At 43.2% G+C, this 25,724-nt stretch overlaps 1 protein-coding gene across 1 annotated transcript; it reads right to left on the bottom strand.

Moving 5' to 3' along the window:
* Window positions 1–1,634: 1,634 nt before the first annotated feature.
* On the bottom strand, window positions 1,635–25,114 carry LOC134653176 (rab GTPase-binding effector protein 1). The gene is made up of 15 exons (XM_063508524.1): window positions 24,906–25,114; window positions 24,727–24,825; window positions 23,999–24,136; window positions 22,810–22,919; window positions 19,693–19,770; window positions 17,948–18,043; window positions 17,675–17,735; window positions 16,595–16,710; window positions 14,547–14,779; window positions 12,484–12,577; window positions 11,406–11,581; window positions 4,415–4,517; window positions 3,547–3,663; window positions 2,967–3,077; window positions 1,635–1,802 (listed from the first exon to the last, which is right to left on the bottom strand). The coding sequence occupies exons 1-15, from the start codon at window positions 24,934–24,936 to the stop codon at window positions 1,635–1,637; spliced, it is 1,731 nt and encodes a 576-aa protein (XP_063364594.1). The 5' UTR covers window positions 24,937–25,114.
* Window positions 25,115–25,724: the final 610 nt, after the last annotated feature.

Genomic DNA, 25,724 nt, shown 5'->3' with positions numbered 1-25,724 from the left:
ATAATTATAAACACCTCGTCCGTTTAGCCGCTTCTTATGCGGACTGTATGATTCTTGATAAACATGACAGGCAGAATAACTACGACATAAAGAAATACAACTTTAACATTTATATACTCAAATGTACAATTTCATTGACGCAACACATTTAAACAACAAAAATACCCATACGATACTAATATATTATAGAATTTATTCTATTTACAGTCTAGAATTCTTTGTAAGACTATAAAACTAACAACATTATCAGCATTGCGATACAGCGAGAAAATGTCGCCAGCATCCTTTGTACAATGCCTCAAGGGCCTATTTTAGATTTAAGCTAGTTTTTAATTTCTTTTAGTAATACCACTGTATATATCTTGATCGCGTGAATGATTCCAATATTACAAAAGACAAGAGAAAGAGATGACGACCATCTGTTATTTGATTTTCTACCTTAACACAGCAATTATAAAGTCTATATTACAAGTAAACTGAGCGGCGTGAGTTAAAATATCAACTTGTTTTGTTTTTGTTAAGGTAGAAAATTAAATTAATAAATCTGTCAATCACAAACTAGAAGTAATTTACCTGTTCGCTAGCTAGAGAATTTTATTCGCCTAAAGTACAATATTTACAAGTTTGAAGCGGGTATATCGGTTATAATACATACGGTAGGTAAATCAGGTAATCTATTTACTACATTTTAGTTTAGGTATTATTTGTTATGTAAGTGTAACTGGGGAAAAGAACTCGAGTTGAAATAAACCAAGTAATAATGGAATATACATGATTTAAGTGCTGAACCTAATTTTCTTTTTTGAATATTTTGTTTGCAATATTGTTTGGTATTATTATAAACGGTCAGTCATGTATTTTAAATCGAACAATAGTGTTTGCTTTTAAAACCGATCAAAACGGTTCGTTTTAAGCTTGATATACAGCAGAACTTACGGTGTTAGAGCTGAGCAATAGTAATTTAGCGACACTTTCACGGTACCTACCATCGTTGGAAACTAAAGTTAGTTTATTAGACGTAGCAGCATCCAGACATCTGCCAAGTTACATTTTCAAATTTATATTGTACGAAGGAGATTAGAGATTTTCCTCCCTTCCTAACTTCCCCAAAATATGATGCCATACCGGAACGAGACGCGGGTATAGTCATAATACAGAGCGAAAGCGCATCATTTTAGTGTTTTTGGCACATAGGAAGCCAAGAAGAAAGGTTTAAAAGCTATCTTAGGCCATCCAGGGTATCAGTTTTCGTACCAGTTACCTTAGGTGAGGATATAAGGAGCCATTAATGGGGTTGGCTACTGTCAAAGGTTTGGATCTTGTTTTTTTTTTTTAAATACCACATAGGTGGCAAACAAGCATACGGGCCGCCTGATGGTAAGCAGTCACCGTAGCCTATGGACGCCTGCAACTCCAGAGGTGTTACATGCGCGTTGCCGACCTTTTTTTAAAAACCTTTGTTTTAAAGTTTTGTTCTCTGAGATTTGGCTTAAAGGGCTGACATCCGGGCCACAATATACCAAAAATAGAAACAAGAATTCTAGAGATCGGCAAGTAAAATATTTCAACCGGCCAACCCTACTGTTCTGTTAATCCGGCTACAGTGTTAGTTAGGTCGTATCCACCGATGTTCATTAGTCGGGCGAGTGCGGCGGCGCGGTGCTGAAGTAGGGCGCGGTGTCGGGCTGCAGCAGCGTGCGGCACACGGCGCACACGCGCGCCGGCGCGCGCCGCGGGCCCGAGGGCACCGAGTGCGCGGCGCACGACGCGCAGTAGATGCGCCCGCAGTGCCGGCAGTGCACCTGCGACACGTTATAGTGAGCACGGTGTGGACTTCGATAGCGTACTCGTAAACATCACCATAGAGAAAAAAATACATAGAGTGCTCACTCCATACATCAGTTTTAGTACCAAAAAGACTATTAGCATCTAGCATTGAGTAGCGGAACTATCAGTACTGCTACTTGACAATAGATGTAGCACCGACCGGAAAGTCTTATGCTGTTGAGATAAAGCTTTGGATTCCTCCGAAAACGGTGCCGTCATATGACGGCCGTCATATAGCGGCCGCAAAAGACGGCCGTCTTTACGGTGGCGACATGTGGAAAGTACCACGGCGTCATAACACACCGTCATCCACCAAGGTCAAAGCGGCAAATTTGAAAAATGTAGGCGCGATGGGATAACGTCCCATAGAAAATTCGAATTTCGCGCCTTTTCCTACTGACAAGATTTGATTGATCATCTATAATTTACTTGGAGGATGAAATATCATCAGAAGAGGAAAATAATCGTAGTACGGAATCATTTATTCAAATCTCGTGTCATTTATTCAAAATGGCGTCACCGCTATCTAATAAAACGTTCACGAAACTATCGACACCGTCATGACGGCCGTCATCTTACGTTACGTTGACAATCAACGTAACGTAACGCCGTCTAGGAAACCGCGCCATCTTGTTTACATAGACAACGTTCTAGTGACGTCAGTCAACGCTATATAGCGGCCGTAATATGACGGCACCGTTTTCGGAGGAATCCAAAGCTTTAGACTTTCCGGTCGGTGCTACATCTATTGTCAAGTAGCAGTACTGATAGTTCCGCTACTCGATGCTAAATGCTAATAGTCTTTTTGGTACTAAAACTGATGTATGGAGTGAGCACTCTATGTATTTTTTTCTCTATGACATCACAAAATTTGAGATTTCCGAACGCCTCTTTCGATATTCAAAAGTATACAATCGGCAAAGCGTCGAGTAGATATTGACGGCCGGAGTGGCCGAATACGCGTATACCGTCACCTTTGTTATAGGTAATATGATATACTCGATGCTGACCCTTTAAACGTCCCGCCTGTCGTGTGCGGCGCGTTATCGTGAACCTTATCGCGACGCACGAAAGTTGATATTGGGGTCAATTGACGTCTTTGGCGATGAAAGGGTCGACATAAAACTAGGAAGTCGTACCTTTTTCTTGCTATTCGGCAGCGGCACGTGGCACGTGGGGCACTCGGACACGTCCTCGTCGTGCTGCCACCGCACTTCCGTGTCCGCTTCGCGGATGCGTTGCAATTGCACCTAAATACAAAACCTAGTTTATTAATTTCCCTTTATTTTACAATCTTCTAAGTAACATTAGTGGTACGATAACATTATAGGCATGCTATTGGTCTTGTTGAAAACCATCGGTCGGCCAAAAGGCCGGTGTAACTCGAATTAACATATCGTCGCTATACTTACTCAACCTCATATCTGCAACAATCATTTGATGGAAATGTCGCTTTTCTTTCATTCGGAATACGGGTGTTTTTGTCATCAAATGAGCGTTGCAGATACGAGGTTGAGTAAGTATAGCGGCGATATTCGGCATGGAATCTTTCGTCAAGGTCAGTGAACGTGTTAAAAAACGATTGCTTGCGGCTCTTTGAGATTTCTAGAATTGTAATTTCTATGGCTAGTCTTCTAAAAAATAAGCGGACCTCTGGTACCCCTGGGGTATGCCGAGTGTGCTGATACAATCTGTAATAGACTGGAGCGCCTTTGATACCTGTAGCGACTGTGAGAGGCGCACGAAGTCCTGTTGCACTTTCTCGCTGTTGTCCAACTCTTGTTGGAGGGCCGCTACTCGCCCCTTCAGTTCGGTGCGCTCGTCTAGCAGGCGTTTCTGATGACAATGTAAACAGACAGGTGTTTCATATGCATCAATAGTACATTACATACCTAGGGAGGTGGATTCGTGAATGCTCCAGATCAGGTATTTGTGGCCCATATGAGGTGGGGCCAAGGTGAGGGCCATAAATATGCGATCTGGGGCTTTACGAATTACCGCCCGTGGTTTGTCTAAAGTTTTACGTCTTCCGTTGGCCAGGAAGTGAGATTTTCTCCTCGCGTAGCGGGGAGAAAATCCCACTTACGCCCTAGGGTGACGTAAACAAACGTAGGGTGACGTTATTGTAGATAAATCTGGTCTAAGAAAATCAAGCGCCTGCAAGCTGAAGAAGACAGCGTTTTTTTGTGTTTAATGGATGTATATTACCTATAATGTTTATTGTAGAAACTTTAATATAAATACAAACTACCTAAATAACTATCTACCCCGACCCGGTAAAACCCGTCCCGGGCTACCTCCGGCGCAAAGGTGCCCAGCACGCTTGCTGCGTTGCCGCGTTGGATTGTGACGGACAGCCTTTGCATCAGGAATTCAATTCAATCAGGCCATGTTTTTTTTTGGGTTTAATGAATTGTCAAACGTTAACTCTCGACAAACCAGGGTTAAAGCATAATGTACACAGCGGTACAGCGCTATCTACAACAATTATCAAATTCGAAGCACGAATTTGTTTTAGACTACGCATCTTATGTATATTTTTAAATGAATATGTAATCATTGATTATTTATTGTCGTCAATAGCAACCTTATCATCTAGCAACGCCGCGACCTGGTCGGTGGACGTCCGCAGTTTCCCCCCTAGCTCCTGCAGCTGCTCGCGCTCCGTCGCCAGCCGGTCCAACTCCTCTCTGCAACAGACAAAAAACATCTAATAAGAGAATTTAAACTGTTGTGAGACATACTAACATTGAATAATTTTACGGTTTAGACCCACTTGTTTTAATTTAGAAATTTAATTCAGGCAACAAGGCCCATATTACAAATACCTTACACACTAACATACATATGTCGACGACCGGTCTGGCCTAGTGGGTAGTGACCCTGCCTGTGAAGCCGCGGTCCTGGGTTCGAATCCCAGTAAGGGCATTTATTTGTATGATGAGCACAGATATTTGTTCCTGAGTCATGGTTGTTTTCTATGTATTTAAGTATTTGTATATTATATCTATCGTTGTCTGAGTACCCACAACACAAGCCTTCTTGAGCTTACCGTGGGGCTTAGTCAATTTGTGTAAAAATGTCCATTAATATTTATTTATTTATTTATTATTTATTTATATGTATTTTATAAACTTAAAAACTAAACACTAGTTATTTAGTCGATAAAACGGCGTGGCTCCGTTGCATCGGCTGCTCCTGTGTCGGATTCGGCAGTTTGCCCCGGAACCTCCGAAACACGACACCCTTCGGCCAGAAGTCAGCAGGTTTAAGTCACTCGCGCGACATATACGCGATACACGGCCGTCGTGAACGCTGCTCGCACTGTTAGTGCTTGAGAAAGGAGACCTAGGCTCTCCGAAACATGTCGCGCGAGTGACTTAAAACAAGTGAGTCTAAACCGTAAAATTATTCAATCTAATAAGAGGTCATATATACTATTGACTGTATAATGTGGGGTATTTCAGAAAAGTATCGGGTACGTGACGCTATTTTTTAAACACTTCTGATAAGGATAATAAGCCTATATTTGGCATGATAACTTGGCTATAATTCAAGGGTATATAATAGATTTCTGCAGGATATTTAAGTAGCTATCATACGCGTCACGTCCCCAACAAAGTAAGCCCTTTTGCGGAATTCCCCATGTTGATACAGACACTTTGACTCGAAGATGGAGTAAAACTACCGTATATTTGTGGCAGAGGGGGTAGCGCTACTATGCTCAGTCTAGAGGATGTCTTGTCTGTGGTTTCCACGCTGACTCAAAGGAGGTTTTTCTTCACAGAATATCTAATGGTAAAAATCAAATGACATTTAATACCACTTCCGGATATTTACATTGAAACGAGTTAGGGTATGAACCCATAACCTACGGATTGGAAGGACCAATCATTTTCGTTTCGTAGATAATAAGTTGTTAGTCAGTAACGAAAGTTAGAAATAAATAAAACAAACCAGGCAGTTCATTGTGACTGTATTAAGGATTATTTAAAAAAAAAACATCTAAAATTAAAAACAACAAACATTGCAAAAAGCTCTTATAGTATTAGTATTTTATAATCCAGAATTCGCAATAAAAAAAAATCGCAGCAACAAAAGCATTCGCATAAAAAATAAAAAAGGATATAAAATCAATCTATTGATAAAAAATATTATTATAGCCAGAGGCTAGTAAACATTGAAGACTAACAACCTCGACACTTACAAACTAACATAAGTACAAACATTATGCTTAGCTGAGCTTAGGCCAATTCTTTCATGAAACCGATGCTGCCAAAAATACGGAGGTGCGGGACGAGGTGAGCGAGTCCCGTGCCGTGATTGGTCCGTTCAAAGACACCGACCAATCACGGCACGGGATTGACTCGAAGATGGAGTAACGCTACCGTATGTGTGGCAGAGGGGGTAGTGCGACTATGCTATGTCTAGAGGTTGGATTGTCTGTGGTTAGATATGGCCGCCAGATTATTTAATACTTGATATCTCACTATGTGTATTTATTAATAAAAAGCGTAGAAAGTATTATGCCTAATATAAAGCACTGGTTTCATTCGATAGCACCACAATAAGGCACGTAACCTATCCTTACACTTCACAGCCTTTTCAATGGAGTCCTCATTATTTGAACAAAACATTTTACTAGACTAACTACTTAGATATGACAAATAAAAACGTAACACATACTTTTATTGCCTATATTAGATTGATAGCGTTAACGATTCTAAGTGGAATACGAAAAAGTGCCGAGACGACAAACGTTTCTTGCAAAAAATTAGAAAATGCCTACTGACTCCACCTGACCCACATTTATAAGATTTAGCTTCATGCGATTTTTTCGTTGGAAGAAGAGCATCAGGAAAGATTAGACCAACATCGAAACCCTCGGTTGGTCTAACGAGGATGTTTTGTTTACGACGAGGACGAACGATTAGTTAGACTAATCGTTCCCCGTCCAACTCTTCTCGCCATCACTACCTTTGGTTCCAATCGTTTGTCCTTCATACTTAAGCTTAAGTTACTCTCTACTTCTAGTCTCTATACTTAGAAATAATAAATATTAAAATTCGGACGAGAATTCAACTCGCGGCCCATCTGAATTATTAAAAGTCAGATTCAAATATTTAAGCTTGAATAAATTTTTAGGTCTATCTGCATTTGCCTATTGTAATATGCCCACTTGAATAAACTATCTTTTATCATTATCTTTGGCTGTTGAACTAGCTATCGATACGGAAAACAACACATTTCAAAATCGTCCTGTCATATGGCATGTGTGTGACTTCAACGGTCGTTCCGATAACTATACAAAAAATATTTATAAGATGAACACTTTAGACATAAATACAAACACTTCAATGTATGAAATTTAAATATTTGTACGATTTGGATTTGTTGGATTAATTTTAAAGAGGCAATATGTGTGTATATGTTTAAAGTATTCATGCCTCTTCTCTTCTCAATGTTTTCTCTTCAAATCATAGTCCAATCGGCGGATAACTCTGCGGAGTCTAACTTGCCGAGCCTGTAAAAAAGAAGTTGAGTAGTTGATGCTACTTTAACCAATAAACTTAGCTTCACAACACGGTTAAATTATAATTCCTTGGCAATATAGATTTCTTATAACCGTATGTGGACTTTATATGCATCCTAAAAATGTAAAACCTCACATAAAAACCCTTCTATGCGGCTACCGTAGTCTTTGGACGATCGCAACTCCATTTATAAGTATACAAGGAGTGAGGGATGTAGGCTTGTTACCACTAACGTCATCCACTCAAAATTATTTATTATAAAATATACAGCAGAACAAATGAGTCATGAAATGCAATCATGCATATAAAGCAAAGATGACAAAAGCAGTTTTTAATGTACTATATCTTATATATATTAAACATAAATGTGGTATCTTGATATGTAATTCTAAAATTACTTACTTCATTATATAAAAGGAAATCACTTTTCACTGTGATTATGTCACTAAACGCACGCACGATACTAGAAAAGGTGAACAATTGAACATCAAACAGTCGAATGATGCTTGAAGCAAATTGTTAGTAGTGGGTAATTTGTTTAGTGCATATAATACAACATTATACACATATAACTTTCATAGTAGTATAAGTAGTAGGTACAAAGTTTTCCATCTCCGTAAAACTATTCATCTTACAATATTTTTGGTCCTTCGAACCGGATATTCTACAGCCAGTTAAAGTAATAATAAATATAAATACGTGAGGTAACCCGTAAATTTAATTTAATGTATACTATATTTAAAGGCATATACGATTCCTTACAAATGTCAAGGTCCCTTTTGTTGAGACTAAAAAAATAAATCAGACAATGTAAATAATTATTAGTGAAATATGAATGAATATGTAGTGCAATAGTGCTAACCACCAATTGTTTTTCTTAATCTGTATTTACTGGTGAGAACCTGTAATTGGCTTTTTGTATCACATTTATAAAACCTATTAACATGTTAACAGCTGTTGGATATCCGAATAGTAATAAATACATAAATAAATATACTCAAAGATGTATAAGATCTCCAATGCGTACTGTATACATATGATTCCGGCCTCGCGGCTGCAAGCGGCTGCACCGAGCTGTGTAATCGGTGACATACATAGTTGGTGTGTCAACACCTCGCGCCCGATCGGCAGACCAGGCTCTCTCGTTATGTTTATTATCCTGGTGACATACCTGGTGTGCCGCAGGGCGCTCCTGGTCTCCAGCAGCTCGGCCTCCTGCCGGTGGAACTGCTGGCTCTGCTCCAGCAGCTGTGCCCGTAGGTCCCGCTCGGCCGCCAGCGCCTCCTCGCGCCCGATCTGCACGCAGACCAGCTCCTAGCCCGCTGTGCCTGGTGACATACCTGGTGTGCCGCAGGGCGCTCCTGGTCTCCAGCAGCTCGGCCTCCTGCCGGTGGAACTGCTGGCTCTGCTCCAGCAGCTGTGCCCGTAGGTCCCGCTCGGCCGCCAGCGCCTCCTCGCGCCCGATCTGCACGCAGACCAGCTCCTAGCCCGCTGTGCCTGGTGACATACCTGGTGTGCCGCAGGGCGCTCCTGGTCTCCAGCAGCTCGGCCTCCTGCCGGTGGAACTGCTGGCTCTGCTCCAGCAGCTGTGCCCGTAGGTCCCGCTCGGCCGCCAGCGCCTCCTCGCGCCCGATCTGCACGCAGACCAGCTCCTAGCCCGCTGTGCCTGGTGACATACCTGGTGTGCCGCAGGGCGCTCCTGGTCTCCAGCAGCTCGGCCTCCTGCCGGTGGAACTGCTGGCTCTGCTCCAGCAGCTGTGCCCGTAGGTCCCGCTCGGCCGCCAGCGCCTCCTCGCGCCCGATCTGCACGCAGACCAGCTCCTAGCCCGCTGTGCCTGGTGACATACCTGGTGTGCCGCAGGGCGCTCCTGGTCTCCAGCAGCTCGGCCTCCTGCCGGTGGAACTGCTGGCTCTGCTCCAGCAGCTGTGCCCGTAGGTCCCGCTCGGCCGCCAGCGCCTCCTCGCGCCCGATCTGCACGCAGACCAGCTCCTAGCCCGCTGTGCCTGGTGACATACCTGGTGTGCCGCAGGGCGCTCCTGGTCTCCAGCAGCTCGGCCTCCTGCCGGTGGAACTGCTGGCTCTGCTCCAGCAGCTGTGCCCGTAGGTCCCGCTCGGCCGCCAGCGCCTCCTCGCGCCCGATCTGCACGCAGACCAGCTCCTAGCCCGCTGTGCCTGGTGACATACCTGGTGTGCCGCAGGGCGCTCCTGGTCTCCAGCAGCTCGGCCTCCTGCCGGTGGAACTGCTGGCTCTGCTCCAGCAGCTGTGCCCGTAGGTCCCGCTCGGCCGCCAGCGCCTCCTCGCGCCCGATCTGCACGCAGACCAGCTCCTAGCCCGCTGTGCCTGGTGACATACCTGGTGTGCCGCAGGGCGCTCCTGGTCTCCAGCAGCTCGGCCTCCTGCCGGTGGAACTGCTGGCTCTGCTCCAGCAGCTGTGCCCGTAGGTCCCGCTCGGCCGCCAGCGCCTCCTCGCGCCCGATCTGCACGCAGACCAGCTCCTAGCCCGCTGTGCCTGGTGACATACCTGGTGTGCCGCAGGGCGCTCCTGGTCTCCAGCAGCTCGGCCTCCTGCCGGTGGAACTGCTGGCTCTGCTCCAGCAGCTGTGCCCGTAGGTCCCGCTCGGCCGCCAGCGCCTCCTCGCGCCCGATCTGCACGCAGACCAGCTCCTAGCCCGCTGTGCCTGGTGACATACCTGGTGTGCCGCAGGGCGCTCCTGGTCTCCAGCAGCTCGGCCTCCTGCCGGTGGAACTGCTGGCTCTGCTCCAGCAGCTGTGCCCGTAGGTCCCGCTCGGCCGCCAGCGCCTCCTCGCGCCCGATCTGCACGCAGACCAGCTCCTAGCCCGCTGTGCCTGGTGACATACCTGGTGTGCCGCAGGGCGCTCCTGGTCTCCAGCAGCTCGGCCTCCTGCCGGTGGAACTGCTGGCTCTGCTCCAGCAGCTGTGTCCGTAGGTCCCGCTCGGCCGCCAGCGCCTCCTCGCGCCCGATCTGCACGCAGACCAGCTCCTAGCCCGCTGTGCCTGGTGACATACCTGGTGTGCCGCAGGGCGCTCCTGGTCTCCAGCAGCTCGGCCTCCTGCCGGTGGAACTGCTGGCTCTGCTCCAGCAGCTGTGCCCGTAGGTCCCGCTCGGCCGCCAGCGCCTCCTCGCGCCCGATCTGCACGCAGACCAGCTCCTAGCCCGCTGTGCCTGGTGACATACCTGGTGTGCCGCAGGGCGCTCCTGGTCTCCAGCAGCTCGGCCTCCTGCCGGTGGAACTGCTGGCTCTGCTCCAGCAGCTGTGCCCGTAGGTCCCGCTCGGCCGCCAGCGCCTCCTCGCGCCCGATCTGCACGCAGACCAGCTCCTAGCCCGCTGTGCCTGGTGACATACCTGGTGTGCCGCAGGGCGCTCCTGGTCTCCAGCAGCTCGGCCTCCTGCCGGTGGAACTGCTGGCTCTGCTCCAGCAGCTGTGCCCGTAGGTCCCGCTCGGCCGCCAGCGCCTCCTCGCGCCCGATCTGCACGCAGACCAGCTCCTAGCCCGCTGTGCCTGGTGACATACCTGGTGTGCCGCAGGGCGCTCCTGGTCTCCAGCAGCTCGGCCTCCTGCCGGTGGAACTGCTGGCTCTGCTCCAGCAGCTGTGCCCGTAGGTCCCGCTCGGCCGCCAGCGCCTCCTCGCGCCCGATCTGCACGCAGACCAGCTCCTAGCCCGCTGTGCCTGGTGACATACCTGGTGTGCCGCAGGGCGCTCCTGGTCTCCAGCAGCTCGGCCTCCTGCCGGTGGAACTGCTGGCTCTGCTCCAGCAGCTGTGCCCGTAGGTCCCGCTCGGCCGCCAGCGCCTCCTCGCGCCCGATCTGCACGCAGACCAGCTCCTAGCCCGCTGTGCCTGGTGACATACCTGGTGTGCCGCAGGGCGCTCCTGGTCTCCAGCAGCTCGGCCTCCTGCCGGTGGAACTGCTGGCTCTGCTCCAGCAGCTGTGCCCGTAGGTCCCGCTCGGCCGCCAGCGCCTCCTCGCGCCCGATCTGCACGCAGACCAGCTCCTAGCCCGCTGTGCCTGGTGACATACCTGGTGTACCGCAGGGCGCTCCTGGTCTCCAGCAGCTCGGCCTCCTGCCGGTGGAACTGCTGGCTCTGCTCCAGCAGCTGTGCCCGTAGGTCCCGCTCGGCCGCCAGCGCCTCCTCGCGCCCGATCTGCACGCAGATCAGCTTCTCGCGCAGCTCGAGGCTGTACAGTTGCAAGTCCTGAGAATAAATGACATTCTTCAGCCTTAAGATGTGATACATCACTGTGATACATTTCTTGCGGTTTCAGTGTACTTTCTTGCTGTTTTATTCTTGCAAGTGCGTGCGCTTATGAAGCATGCCGTACGTTACACTTTTTGCGGTTCTGGAACCGCAAGAAATTAATTGCAGTGCGTTCTAAGCTTTAAGAACAATGGAACACAAAATATGGTTGCGTTGTTTGGATAAGTATTATCCAAGAGCTCAAGCAGAGAGCAGAAGCGGAGTAATCGGTTGTTCTTCGGAGCTACTTGATCACTATACGTATCAAAGAAAAATGGCGAGATACAACAAAAGGCAGCTGTATCTATATTCCATCAACATTTCAGCTGAATCTCAATCACAATCACATTATAACTCCGTCGTGATTGAATGTATAAATTCCGCAAACCTGCACTTTTAGCCTTTAGATACCATTGACATATGTCTAAGGACGGGCCTTACGCCGTAAGTGCCCGTAAGGCTTGCGGGCACTAATCATGGTGCTAGTTCAGCGGTGTCACTCACGAATTCGAGCCAATCGTGCAGTCTAACGCAACTAATTGCAACTAATCGCATCCAATGCGAACTCATCAACCAATCGCGTTGAGGCGTTAGACTGCACGATTCGCTCGAATTCGTGTGCGTGATACCGCTGTACAGGCCCCATTCTTATTGCCGGAAGGCCCGTCCTTAGACATATGTCAGTGCAGATTTGCAGAATTTGTACATAGAATCACCACGGAGTTAAAATGTAATTGTGATTGAGATTCCACGGAAATAACTTGATGGAATATAGATACAGCTACCTTTTGTTGTATCTGCGAGTCGATTTTTTTGCTCGTAAGTGTACGTCAATGTTAGATACAGAATGTGTGACTTACGTCGACGCTGTCGGGCAGGTCGATGAACTCGTTCTGCATCTCCTCGGCCTGCTTCGTGAAGCGGCCCACCAGCATGGCGTTGTCGCGCTCCAGGCTACAATAGGGATGTTGACATGAATCGCCAATATATAACATGTTATGTTTTTACCATAGCAGGGAATATTAGAACGCGGAAAATCATATTTTGCAAGTGTAAATATGCGTAATAAATTAATTAAAAATAATCCAAAGTATTTAAAATAATACCCAGTATCACGTGACTGCAAACGCCAATCGGAGCGCGTGACGTAATCACAGTGGAATCACCAAAGACAAGTTATAAAACCTGCCTAAGTGTCTACAGATTATCGTACCGAAACGCGATCTTGGTGCGGTGCGGCGCACGAATCGATAGTGTGTAAGGTGGTGCGTTAAGGACGCAGCTTTAAGTTAGAGCGAGAAAGAAGGTCGCTGTCCGATGCGGTAGTGTGTTAAGGCTTTAAAAAAAATTGTCAGTTGCCATATAAAGAATTTAAAAAAATGACTGACAGCAGTTTGTTTAAAACGCCGTTACGTCATCAAGGTCACGTGACAGTTTGGAGCGTTTAGGCGCGAAATTTAAACACGAAACTTATTATACATGTTTTTTTATTCAAAATTAATGAATATATTTTTTTAATATTTTTTTCTGTAATTATTACGTGTCTATCTACAAAATGAAACCAGTTCCAAAAAATTGTCAACATCCCTATTCAAATATGGATACGTACACTTATGTAAAAAAGTACATGTTTGATACAAGCTTTTATTGTTGACAGACTCCACTGAACGTCTGTCTCTGTCACCAGGCTGTGTATATGGCTGTATTTTAAGTATGTTTTAGTGAGAGCGTTTAAGGAAGTAAGTGTTCATCTCAATATTATATGTATCTAACAATGTAAGCTATTATCCTGTCGCATACTTCTGTTGTTTCTCCAATAAATAAAATAAAAAAAAATATATCATGAACCGTGATAGCTAGACAGTTTTAATTGTCACAGATGATGTATTTCTGTTGGCGCTATAACAACAAACACTAAAAACAGAATAAAATAAATATTTAATGGGAGCTCCCGTACAACAAACGTGATTTTTTGCCGTGTTTTGCGTAATGGTACGTAATCCTTCGTGCGCGAGTCCGATTCGCACTTGGCCGGTTTTTCATATAGACAATTTTAACAGGTCTAAATCCAATGAGACTGTGTTGTTATGTCACTAAGTATCTAAGGCTATCTTTGGTCTCCACAATCAGATCAGCTCGATGTCCTCATCCTTATATTGCATTGTCACCATCAATTTCGGCCGATTCGGATACAAACAGCATTCAGCAACACTCTTAGTGTAAGGCCTGAGTGGACGCTCGGAGCGGAGCGTTCGGCGGGGCGTGCAGCGTGGCTGTGGGCTCACGCGTGATGTGAGCAGCGTGCACTAAGGCCGCTCCTATACGTGCGCATTTGTTTAACATGCACGCCGCACGCCCCGCCCCGCTGCACGCCCAACTCGAGCGTCCACTCAGGCCTTACACTTAACTGTCCATCGGTGCATACTCTGCATACTGCACTTTATTTTTGAGTATAATTACACGGACACACCTCATTCGGTTCTCGTATGCTATTTTATTTTTACTATCATTTTCTTTAATTTAATGAATGTTTTAATTAGGTATACAGGATTTTGACTCTCGGAGACCCTATACATCTCTAAGGATAATTTGATTAACTACTATATATTGTAATCTTTTAATTATGATGACACTTAGAGACATTTACATCTCTAAATAATTTTAGATTATAGTTTTTGTACCTTTGTGTTTTTTTTCTCAATACTATTGTTATTGCGTTTTTTGTAATTCGACATTTAGAGGCTTTACACATCTCTATGTTAGTTTGATTTGATATTTACGGCTTAGTTGTATTTTATAATTATTGATGTGTTTTTTTATTTGCTGTATGTATATTCCATATTGACGTGTAAAAGTGCCCTTGTGGCCTATTTGCTGAATAAATGTTGATATTTGATAGGAAGTGAAATAGGAAGTGTCTCACCTGTCCAGTTTCCTCTGCAACTCTTCTCTCTCCACAGTGAGATTAGTGACTTGTTCTAGGGCCCTCTCGGAGGCCTGCTTGGCCGCGGCGGCGCGCGCCTCCAGCGCGGTCCTCGCGGCCTCCACGGCCTTCTTCAGCTCCTCTAGTAGGGCTGCGCTGGCGGCCCGCTCGGTGTGCCACGAGCGGATGGTCTCGTCGTGGATGGAGCGGGCGCCTTCGAGCTCTTCGGTTGCCTGGTAGGTACGGAAAAATGAAGTTAGTCTAATTTCCAACACATAGGTAAATAAGTAGGCAAAACTTGCTGTGATATTAGAATATAAACACTTATTGGGGCAGCTGGACAGGTATAAAAGACCCTCCCACCTCCGGACCCTAACCAATGAACCAAACTTTAAAATACCTAATAGCACCAATGAATATGGGAAAAGGCTCTGGTCAATATACCTACCTAATATCCTGAACAGCTTACCCAAACAAGTAGTAGAAACTTTAGAAAAATATCCTGATAAAGCAAAGAGTACACTTAAGAAAGCACTGATTAACATGAATTAATGTAAGATATAACTAGTATTAACATGTAAGCACTAACTAACTGTAACAAAACAATATAAGTTCACATATAAGGCTAAGCTTAGTTTAAATAATCTCCAAATATAGAGATTGTAACTGAGATTGATTGAACAACTAACCTCTTGATTAAAAATAAACAAACAGATTAATTTTAATTTTAATCATTCTTTGAACCTTTTGACCGCCAATGATGTCAACTAACGCGCGCAGCTAAAACCCAATATCGACCTTCGTGTATTCCGACTTCCGATTCGTGTACACGATAGGCGTGGCGTTCAAAGGGTTGTTGTACAAACCACTTAATCTGTCATTTCGACTTATCTATTTGTAAGAAAGGGATAAAACATAAATTAACTAATTGGGCTTGTATAGTGTAATGAAAATAATGAATAATGTATATAACTAGTAGTTCGCCCCGAACTGAGAACTCGCGGTTAACCAAAAATTATATAGCGATTGACTTTGTTGCACCTACTTAGGTACTCGTATAGTGCGACATAAAATAATAGAAAATAAATGAGGGCGCCACTTTCTACGTACCTGTCACATTTTTGACGTAAAATGCTTACACATGACAACAATTTAGTATGGACATTTTTGAGTTCCATTTTATTTAATTTCTACTATTTTATGTCGCTCTATAGGCGGCAATGGATCAAAGATCGCGTGGATTTATTGCAAGGTCTGTGGAGCCTTTAACTGATTGATTGAAGCAAAGATTAATATGTATATATAGTTGGCCAAGCAGATCTTGTCAGTAGAAAAAATGTAGGCGCGAAGGCATATGGTCTCATAGAAAATTTGAGTTTCGCGCCTTTTTCTACTGACAAGATTTGCTTTTTTGCATTAATTTTGAAGCGCCATTTACAAGTTTAGCGTTAAGTAATATAGATGGCGCTATTTTTTCCAATAAAGGGCTTCGTATACGGCTGTCCCTCCCCTGGATTTAAGTCACCACCATAGAGATTAAAATAAACTGTATCTGTGCTAAGCCGAAATATTTTTTGTCAAATGTCACATACATATATTATGTTTATTCTATTTTATTTTTATCTTGCTAATTATTTCAAAATGGTAAATTTAAAAACGATATTATAAAAGTGTAAGTCGAGCACTTTCATTTGATACTAAACTCGACCATGTTTCTTGCAAAAAATTGACCAGAATAGCAAGACCCCTCACAAACAGCTTTTTGGCCTTCTAAGCTCTTCTAGCTCAATAACCTCTTGATCGGGCCTGCTCACAATTTAATGACTAAAATATAATGCCCTCGACTACACGTTTACCCAATTTCATTTAAATTAGAACAAATTTACTTAAGTTATTGAGTATCAAACTATCTTCTGACAGTTCAGCTTAAAAACATCGAAATGCCGAGACGTGCCGCTAGCCAGCCGCGTGTTCAAAGTCGAATGTAAGAACTTCGCTTCGCTTCGCTCGCTCGTTCGATTATTGTATACACTTAATGATACACTAACCAACTTTAGGGCGTGTTCCAGCATGGCGGCGCGGTCTTTAGCAGTGGCCGCCTCGCGCTGCTCGTGGACCAGCTGCTTCTCGTAGTTGGCGCACATGTCGCAGGCGCGTCCGCCATCTTGTTGACAAAGATCGTACATGAGCATAGAAAAAAAAATACATAGAGTGCTCACTCCATACATCAGTTTTAGTACCAAAAAGACTTAGCATCTAGCATCGAGTAGCGGAACTACCAGTACTGCTACTTGACAATAGATGTAGCACCGACCGGAAAGTCTTATGCTGTTGAGATAAGACTTTCCGGTCGGTGCTACATCTATTGTCAAGTAGCAGTACTGGTAGTTCCGCTACTCGATGCTAGATGTAGACACTGAAATTAATAGTCTGAAGTGATGTATGGAGTGAGCACTCTTGTCTTACTATATTTCTCTATGACATGAGTAAGTAGTAGAATGTGTAGTAAGAGTAGTGGTAGTAGAATGTATTGGTTCCCATACACAGACTACCTCTTCTTCTTCCTCGCGTTGTCCCGGCATTTTGGCCACGGCTCATGGGAGCCTGGGGTCCGCTTGGCAACTAATCCCAGGAATTGGCGTAGGCACTAGTTTTTACGAAAGCGACTGCCATCTGACCTTCCAACCCAGAGGGTAAACTAGGCCTTATTGGGATTAGTCCGGTTTCCTCACGATGTTTTCCTTCACCGAAAAGCGACTGGTAAATATCAAATGATATTACGTACATAAATTCCGAAAAACTCATTGTTATGAGCCGGAGTTTGAACCCGCGACCTCCGGATTGCAAGTCGAACGCTCTGACCGCTAGGCCACCAGCGCTTTTACACAGACTCTACCAAACTATCTATAATATAATGGCCGCGGCTATACATAAAAAATAAATAAAGAACAGCAATAAATCAAATTGAAAATTGTTTTGTACAGTCGCCATCATCGGACCGGCCAAGATGCTCACAAATATCCGAACACGCATCTATTGTCAAGGCGTTACGGTGCGTGTTAGATATTTTTGAGCACGCCGGCCGGTCAGATACATCTGATGGCGACTGTATTTATGATTGTACTAACCGGGGTCTGTCCTCGTGTCTCCACTCGCGTGCGCCGGCGCGGGGTGATTTGATCTACACCTCTGAAAAGTAAACAACCGTTTTAAGAAATCAATTCGCCACAGACCAGTATAGTCAGTTGGCACTGGGGAGGTAAAACGGCACAAAAAATGCACACAAACACTATTAACTGACCATCAAGGTACCTTAAGTCTTTACAATAAGGTTTAGGAAGTTTAGAATATGTAGGATTTATGACATGGTAGGTAAATTTGTATGTGGTAGATCTACTCACAAGTGCTTCCTGTAGTTGTGCGTCTGTCTCACGTAGCTTGTTCTTGAGCTGACTGATTTCCACCTCACAGCGCTGCAGGTCGCCATCTTCCGTGGGCTAAACATAGAAATAAGTCAATCATTGTAAGAATAAAATGTTCAATAACTCGTATTAAAAAACAAAACTAATTTTGTCAGAAATTCGATACTCTTTTTGATGAACTTTTACTACCTCTAAGATAGGGGTGAAAAAAGTTATCTTTAATGAAAGTCAGTTACTAAACCTTGCCATGTTGCCATGTATTTCATGTATTTTTGGGTAAAATAAACATTTGTTCGCTCCATTCATCCGCTCTTCACACAAATAAATAACCGTAACGGGATTCGAACCCAGGACTACCAGCTTCAAACAAGGTACTGCTAATATTTTTGAACCACTTTGCTGACTGTATACTTCGTCTTCTTTGTATAATAATAATAAATAAATAAACCTTTATTGTTCATCATGCTTGTATGTCTATCATGTAATTCTCGACACCTTTCTAATGAATCGAACCTCGACGTGTTCGTGTTACCTATTCCACCCAGAAGGTTTTTTTTGGCCACCATCCGACTGTATCATCAGATCAGCACCGCTGTTACCTAATTATTTAACTGCCATCGGAATTATGGAAGTCGCTAAATTTCAAGACAATAGACACTGCTGTGAACTTGTTTAAACTTAGTAAAAGTATGTCGATGTATGTGGACGAGTTAGACTCCTTTTTAAAGGAATGGACAGACTGTCCAGGATCGGGAAGACTGGAAAAAGTGGGGGGAGGCCTTTGCCCAGCAGTGGGACATTATAGGCTCCCAATAATAATATAACAAGCAACAACGGTTGCACTCCGGGAGTGCCGATAGAAGTGAAAACTCACCTCACTATGTTACCGACGCCCGGTAACACGATACATACGTTTAGCGGAGGTATTCTATTTATTTATTATATATTATTATCATTCTCAAATAAGATCACACTTTTTCATTGACATGTTTATTTACATACTGCCATGACAACGTCAAATTATTTGAACATAGGTAAAGAGTCTTGAAAAGGAGTCCGCAACATAAATGTCAAATAACATTGAGTTTTTCTTTATTGATTTAAATGCCATTTAAATTATGAGTGGCCACCTTACGGGGCTTACGGTCACGTGATCTTACTCCCCTTACGGTCACATGATCGCCTTACGCTCTCGAGTTTATAATTTTTTCCCCACCTCAAAAAGTGCCCAGCGCCGCTAAAGAAGTTTTCACTTCAAAAAGTATGTGTGGGAACCAGGGATGTTGCGGATGCCGATTTTTTGACATCCGCGGATGCGGATGCGGATGCGGATTTTTAAAGGCTCACATCCGCGGATGCGGATGCGGATGTCAAGATAGGTACATAAAAAACGTCAAATATTTGAAATATTACATTTTAGTAATTTTTATTTAAAAAAACCGGCCAAGTGCGAGTCGGACTCGCGTTCCAAGGGTTCCGTACATTAAGTCCCACTCACGCTTGACTGCTAATTTCTAATAGGTTTTTTTGGCTAATGACTAAATCACCTAGCAGTCTAGCACTTACGCCGATGCTAAGACGTTCCTGTACCGAACTGTTCCACATCCGCATCCGCATCAAATCCGCATCGATTTTATGCGGATGCGGATGTTGAAAATAATGCGGAAGTTCCGCGGTTGCGGATGCGGATGCGGATATTTGCAACATCCCTGGTGGGAACGTACCTTCTTAGGCGGGTCCTCCTGGTCGACGAGCCGGCGCGCCAGCGAGCGCACCAGCGTGGCGGGCGCGATGCTCACGTCCTGCCAAATGGCGCGCGCTCGGTCAATGCCCTCGCTCAGGTCGTCCATCAGCGAGATCTCGCCGAATTGCGTCGACATCGCGAGATCTCGCTCATAGGATTACACAAAGTGATTTGTCGCGATTTTGTAAGTTTCATAACATAACACACAAGTCTAATAACACATTTTAAATGGGCTAACGATGAATCTACCCGCCCCACTACCGTCGGGATGTATTTATATTTAGGTATATACGATATAATCCGTTTAAACCGTCATGTTATTTATTAATTTAGGATTACACACAGCACACAATATAAACAGTTTTTCAAATAATTTTCTTTGTGCGTTTTGAAACAATACATTGTTATTATCCGTGTCCGCCCCTTAAAGATAAGACGAGATTACCGATAAACAATTAATTTAAAGTTTATGACCGTAACAAGCGCTAGACATGAAATATAATTAAATATTTTTGTAAAATGCCACAATAAATAATTTATTTTACCAACTATAATTATTTTTCCGTCTTTTAATACTGATTATTCACTTTACACTTATTCCGTGTTGCATCTCTGCTTAATATCGCAAACTAAAGTGGACCATCATCTTACTAAACCAAAAAATCACAAATGTTATAAAACACATACAGAACATCATAAATAGCTTTCAATTATGTGCCTGCTAGCCTCCGGTAAGCAGCAATCAGTATTAAACTACATTTTTAATCTAACTAGTTTAACCACAGAATAAATAAACAAAATATTTAAGGAAAACGTTGAGGCAATAGAAATGTTGCGCGAGCGACAAGCAACTAACAGTATGTGTAGACTCGTCTGTGACTCTCTAATTACAGGGCGAATTCTTTTAAAGAATGTTTCTTTGAATTATTTAGTAACTACTAGCCACCCGCCCCGGCTTCGCACGGGTTAACAAATTATACATAAACCTTCCTCTTCCTATCTATTTAAAAAAAAACCGCATCAAAATCCGTTGCGTAGTTTTAAAAATCTAAGCATACATAGGGACAGACAGAGGGAAGCGACTTTGTTTTATACTACCTATGTAGTGATTCAACACAAAAGTATATTATTGAATATTTAGTATACTTAATTAAGATATTATCGAGTACATTTAGGTAGGTGCATGTTCTTAATTAAAGGTCAATGCGGCCAAATCCGCCTGCGGGAAATTCAGGGGGCCTACCGCGAAAACCGAAATTCGCAAATGGCGCGGATCTTTCTCTTTTACTCCTATTAAGACGTAATTGACAAAAGTGACGGAGAAAAAGCCCGCAATTGACGAACTTCGATTTTCGCAGTTATAGCCCTGTATACGAGCGCATTTTTCAAACAATAAAGATTAAACGTGTTTGTATGTTGTGTGTAAATACAAACTTTTAGGAATCGATTAAATGGTAATAAATCCGCCTGTACATGTTCGTCGAAGGATCGGTTGTATTTCGGTGCCGATAAGAGTAAGGCTGGTGCACACTTATTTTAAATACAGAAAAATATTAAAAAAATTCTTCGTTTCCCGAAATTTAGGGATACTAAAGCGGTTTTTCTGATTTTGTCTTATACACGCTAAAACTGCTTCTGGCGTAGATGTGTCTTAAAACTGTAAGCATAAATACAGCAATATTTTTGACTTTAATGAAAGAGCTTACGACAAGGTTTTTTGACACACCAAATCACACAAATCGAAATAAATAGATAAAATGTTTGTCCAAAGCTACTACTAAAAAACTTTGTACCACTATCAAAAATAGTATCTGTAGTAGAACATTATACATTCTGAAGTATATATGTTTTGAAAGTGTGTTCTCGCAACTTAATACCGCACTTTTTAATGAGCCAGTTCCGCTACCGAAATTAGCATTTGGTATGTAACGCTGTAAGTGCGTGCCGATAAGCGTCGTATTGATAACGAGTACGTGTTCAGCTGGTCCCGATAACAGTTAGCGGCAGTAATCGGCTGAGTCAGCGGACGGTAGCGGTGACAGCCACCGCGCACCGGCGACAAAGAGGTATTCGTATTTGACTACTTTTTTTTATCAACTTAAATCTGCAATCGGCTGTTCTAGCCATAATCAGATGGTTTATTTTTATTTATTTTATTTTATTTAGGGTGGTGTTCCACTGAGCACCATCACCAGTTTGCGCGGGGGCTTACGTCTCTGATCTAGCCCTAGAATGTGCCATCTTTTTAGCCTCGGTATGTCTTGTTCGTTGAACAGGTTCCTGACTAGTTCGTTGCAATGGTTTTGAAGTCTTTGTATCGTATTTGAAAGAAATATTTGAGGTGATATTTTTTTATTGGCAATGCCTCTCTGCGTGACGGAAGTGTTTTTGTCTATACGGAATAATACGGATACGCTCAGTAAACAAAACTAAATAAAGGTAATTTGGAAGGAAAAACTGAAGGAGTGAGATCTATTGAAAAAATATATATATGTAGGGTAATTCGCCAATAACTGGCCACCCTAAACTAAAAATGAATTCTATTGACCTATAAACAGAATTCATTTTAGTATAAGGTGGCTAGTTATTGAAGGCTGGCCAGCTATTGAAACCTTATACTAAAATGAATTCTGTTTATAGGTGAATAGAATTCATTTTAGTTTAGGGTGGCCAGTTACTAACAGGTGACCAGTTACTGGCGAATTACCCTACCTTCATGTTTTAAAAGCGAATATTTCCATTCCTTCGATTTTTCCTTTAATTTAAAAACATGTATTAAATATAACCTAGTCGTTTAGCATGGCTGTAGGAGGGAGACTATTCAGACAGTGTCTCACTTTTTGATGCTTTATAAACACGATATAGTTTGTCAAAGTACTGTCTCATTTCAAACATAGACAGAGAGAATCATACTATCTTTGTCTTACACAAGCACCCAAAAGAAAAGGATGAGTATAGTTCTCCTGGTTCATACTGACTGACAAATTGGTTTGACCAACTATATATCTTTTATCACGGCGCATGAGCGTGACACCGCTACGAGCGTAGTCCCGCTCGCACACCGGAGCGACGAGCCGCATCCAATGTGAAGCCATACCTGTTGCTGCTGGTGTTGCTGCTGCAACCGCAGCTGGTGCTCCAGCTCGGCGCAGCGCACGCGCAGCTGCCGCGCCTCCTCGGTCACCGCCGAAGACGCCGACACCGTCTCTGCGAGCAAGCGTCATGTCAGCTACAAGCCAAAAAGGGTATTTGACTACTAGTCAAATCAGTTTATTTTTTCGAACTGTTGCTACTATGGAATTTATATGAAACACTAGCATGTGACGTCACAATCAAATTACCTACACTTTATAGATTTATACGGGTTTTAAAAATTGAAATTGTGTCTAATAATAACTGCTGTCTATGTTAATCTATTCTTTTGGTGCTGCATTTCATGCATGGTGTAAAATAATTTATTTTAAATAAAGTCAAATACCCTAATAGGTCATCCCACGAGTAAGAGCGTTTGCACATTATCCGATCTGATATCGGATGTAGGATCCTACATCCACAACAGTGGCCTAGCTCGGCGTGGGCAAAGTGGGCCGTCGCCCACGGCCTCACGCCCCAAGAGGGTCCTCGCGCGAGGCCCCTTCGGGCACAGTGAAAGATAAGGGCCTCAAGGGAAGATGCAATTTAAGTGACTATACTATACTTCTTTAATTCTTTTAAATTGAAAAAAAATCTGCTCCTAGTGGTGGGACGTACATAAGCACATATTCATGCTTTTTTTGTATATGTACTTACTTTCTGATCCCCAGAGAAGACAGAAAGATGGCAGCATTGTGGCAAACACAACTTGCACAACTATTTTGTTAGAATATCGGCCACTGAATGTTATCCAGAGAGAAATGTTATCAACTTCATTAAATAAATTAGAATCAACGCTCATTTGCTCATTATTTTAATTAGCTATATTTGTAATATAAATCAGACAAATAACCCTATTAAATGTTATGCCCCAAATGTGTCATTTGCAGGAACAGTACACTACTGCAAACTGCAAAAGCCAGGAAATAGAATATTGCTGGCGGAATAAAAGGCTGGCAATTTCTATTCTAATCCAACCAAGCCAGGCCCTTGCCTAATCTGCAAAGTTGAAAAAATTTCCATTACTGGCACATGTAATGGAACAGAGTATAGAATAGTAAGTCTATCTTTAAGAACCATAACATCAATTAAATTTTATCTACCCTCATCAATACAAGGTGAAACTCCAAGCACGGAATGAAGCTGCGACTCACCATTGACAATCAAGTCCAGGTTGAGGATATGTGACTTCTGGTTCTCTGCCAACGTCTGCAGCTGGGCCAGCTCCTCGCGGAGCCCGAGCACCTCCGACTGCAGCTGCTCACGTTCCTGTTGCTGAGCCCGGAGCTCCTCTGCAATTTGCATGAATATGAAGGCAACTGTTATTCATTCTCCACACACTAAGCATATTCTGCCAATTATGTGTTTAATCTTGTACCGCCCACCATACAAAATAATAGCCAAGGAAGTTACAACCTTGTTGTATTTTCAATTAGATTGAATTTAATTTGTTCGAAAATCTTACGAGACAAATGAAATGTTACCTACTTAGTTTTTAATTAAGGTAGACAATCCATTGAAACTGAGTGTACATCCTAATGTACACTGGGCGGCACAAGGTTAAAGTATTTCAATTGTTATTAAAAGAGCCAGGTCACAAAACAGGTAAAAAATTGAATAGGTATTTTATCCTTTCTAGCACCAGACTTATATTGTAAAGGATCGGAAGATTTGATATTATACACACAATTACATGGGTTATAGCAGACTGTTTTTTCTACTAAGAACTGACTGACTATTCTCATGTAAACACAAAAATGTTAATAGACAGAAACACATCATAAACAGAAACATGCACGAAACTAGGGCAAGCTATCACAATAGACAAATTATTAGCATAGCAAGAGCACGACCCGCGCCTGTTACTACGAAGTCTACGAACCTTCCTTCTGCAAGAAAAGGTCTTTCATTCGGGCGCGCTGGACATTAAACTCTTCCTCCAAGCCGCGCCGGGCCTCCTCCGCCCCGCCGCTGCTCTCCACTTGAAACAGAAACACCACTCAGCCTCCAGCTGAACACAAGACATCCTCAAATTAGGTGTAAACCAACTTAACAACACACCTTTAGATACATCGTTCGTGTCGTCCGACATTCTGTGAGTCACTACTCTTGAGCACTAGTTAACTAAACCACTGAGATCATCGCAATTTGAGCATCATAGAACCTAATTAATGGATCATATATAAGAAAACAAAGGTAAGACAATTAGTCAGAGTCAGGATGAAAAATATTCACGTTATTTGACGTTTTCTTGTGAGTGACGTTTCTGGTTTTTTTATTCCATCTCTGTGGGCGGACTAAGATTCTGTCTGCAAACAGCATTACCCGTGTAAACTTGTAAACCAATAAAGCAACGGATTACATTTTATTATATAAAAAAAGATAATCTAAAATGTAATATACGATAAAAAAAATTACGTTTATTATAATTAATACAAAAACTGCCAGTGTTCATAATTTGATTGTTTTCTGTGAGTGTACACGTTGCTTAAATTGCAGGGGCAATACTAGTGGATAAGTATTGCCATTAAAAAAATATGGCGCAAAATTTCTAATACTATGTTCAACTATAGTGTGTCAAAGGTCTGTTTGATTTCAAACATAGACAGAGAGAATCATACTATCTTTGTCTTACACTAGTACTAGCACCCAAAAGAAAAGGATGAGTATAGTTTTCTTTGTTCCTAATTACTGACAAGATTTGGTTGACCCAGTATATGTTGAGCGTTTATACAGCTGGTCAACCAAATCTTGTCAGTAAAAAAAGGCGCGAAATTCAAATTTTCTATGGGACGACACCCCTTCGCGCCTACATTTTTCAAATTTGCCGCCTTTTTCTACTGACAAGATCTGCTTGACCATCTATACATAATTATAATA

Source organism: Cydia amplana, chromosome 12, assembly GCF_948474715.1.
Source record: "Cydia amplana chromosome 12, ilCydAmpl1.1, whole genome shotgun sequence".
Taxonomy (NCBI): domain Eukaryota; kingdom Metazoa; phylum Arthropoda; class Insecta; order Lepidoptera; family Tortricidae; genus Cydia; species Cydia amplana.
The sequence above is the reverse complement of the archived record's forward strand: the minus strand, read 5'-3'. Positions and strand labels throughout refer to the sequence as shown.

Coding starts and splice junctions, on each gene's coding strand:
- LOC134653176 (XM_063508524.1), bottom strand. CDS start 24,936: ATGTCGGACGACACGAACGATGTATCTAAAG. Junction 12,578..14,546: donor TTGCAGAGGAAACTGGACAG/GTGAGACACTTC, acceptor TCCCTATTGTAG/CCTGGAGCGCGACAACGCCA. Junction 1,803..2,966: donor TGCCGAATAGCAAGAAAAAG/GTACGACTTCCT, acceptor AACGTGTCGCAG/GTGCACTGCCGGCACTGCGG.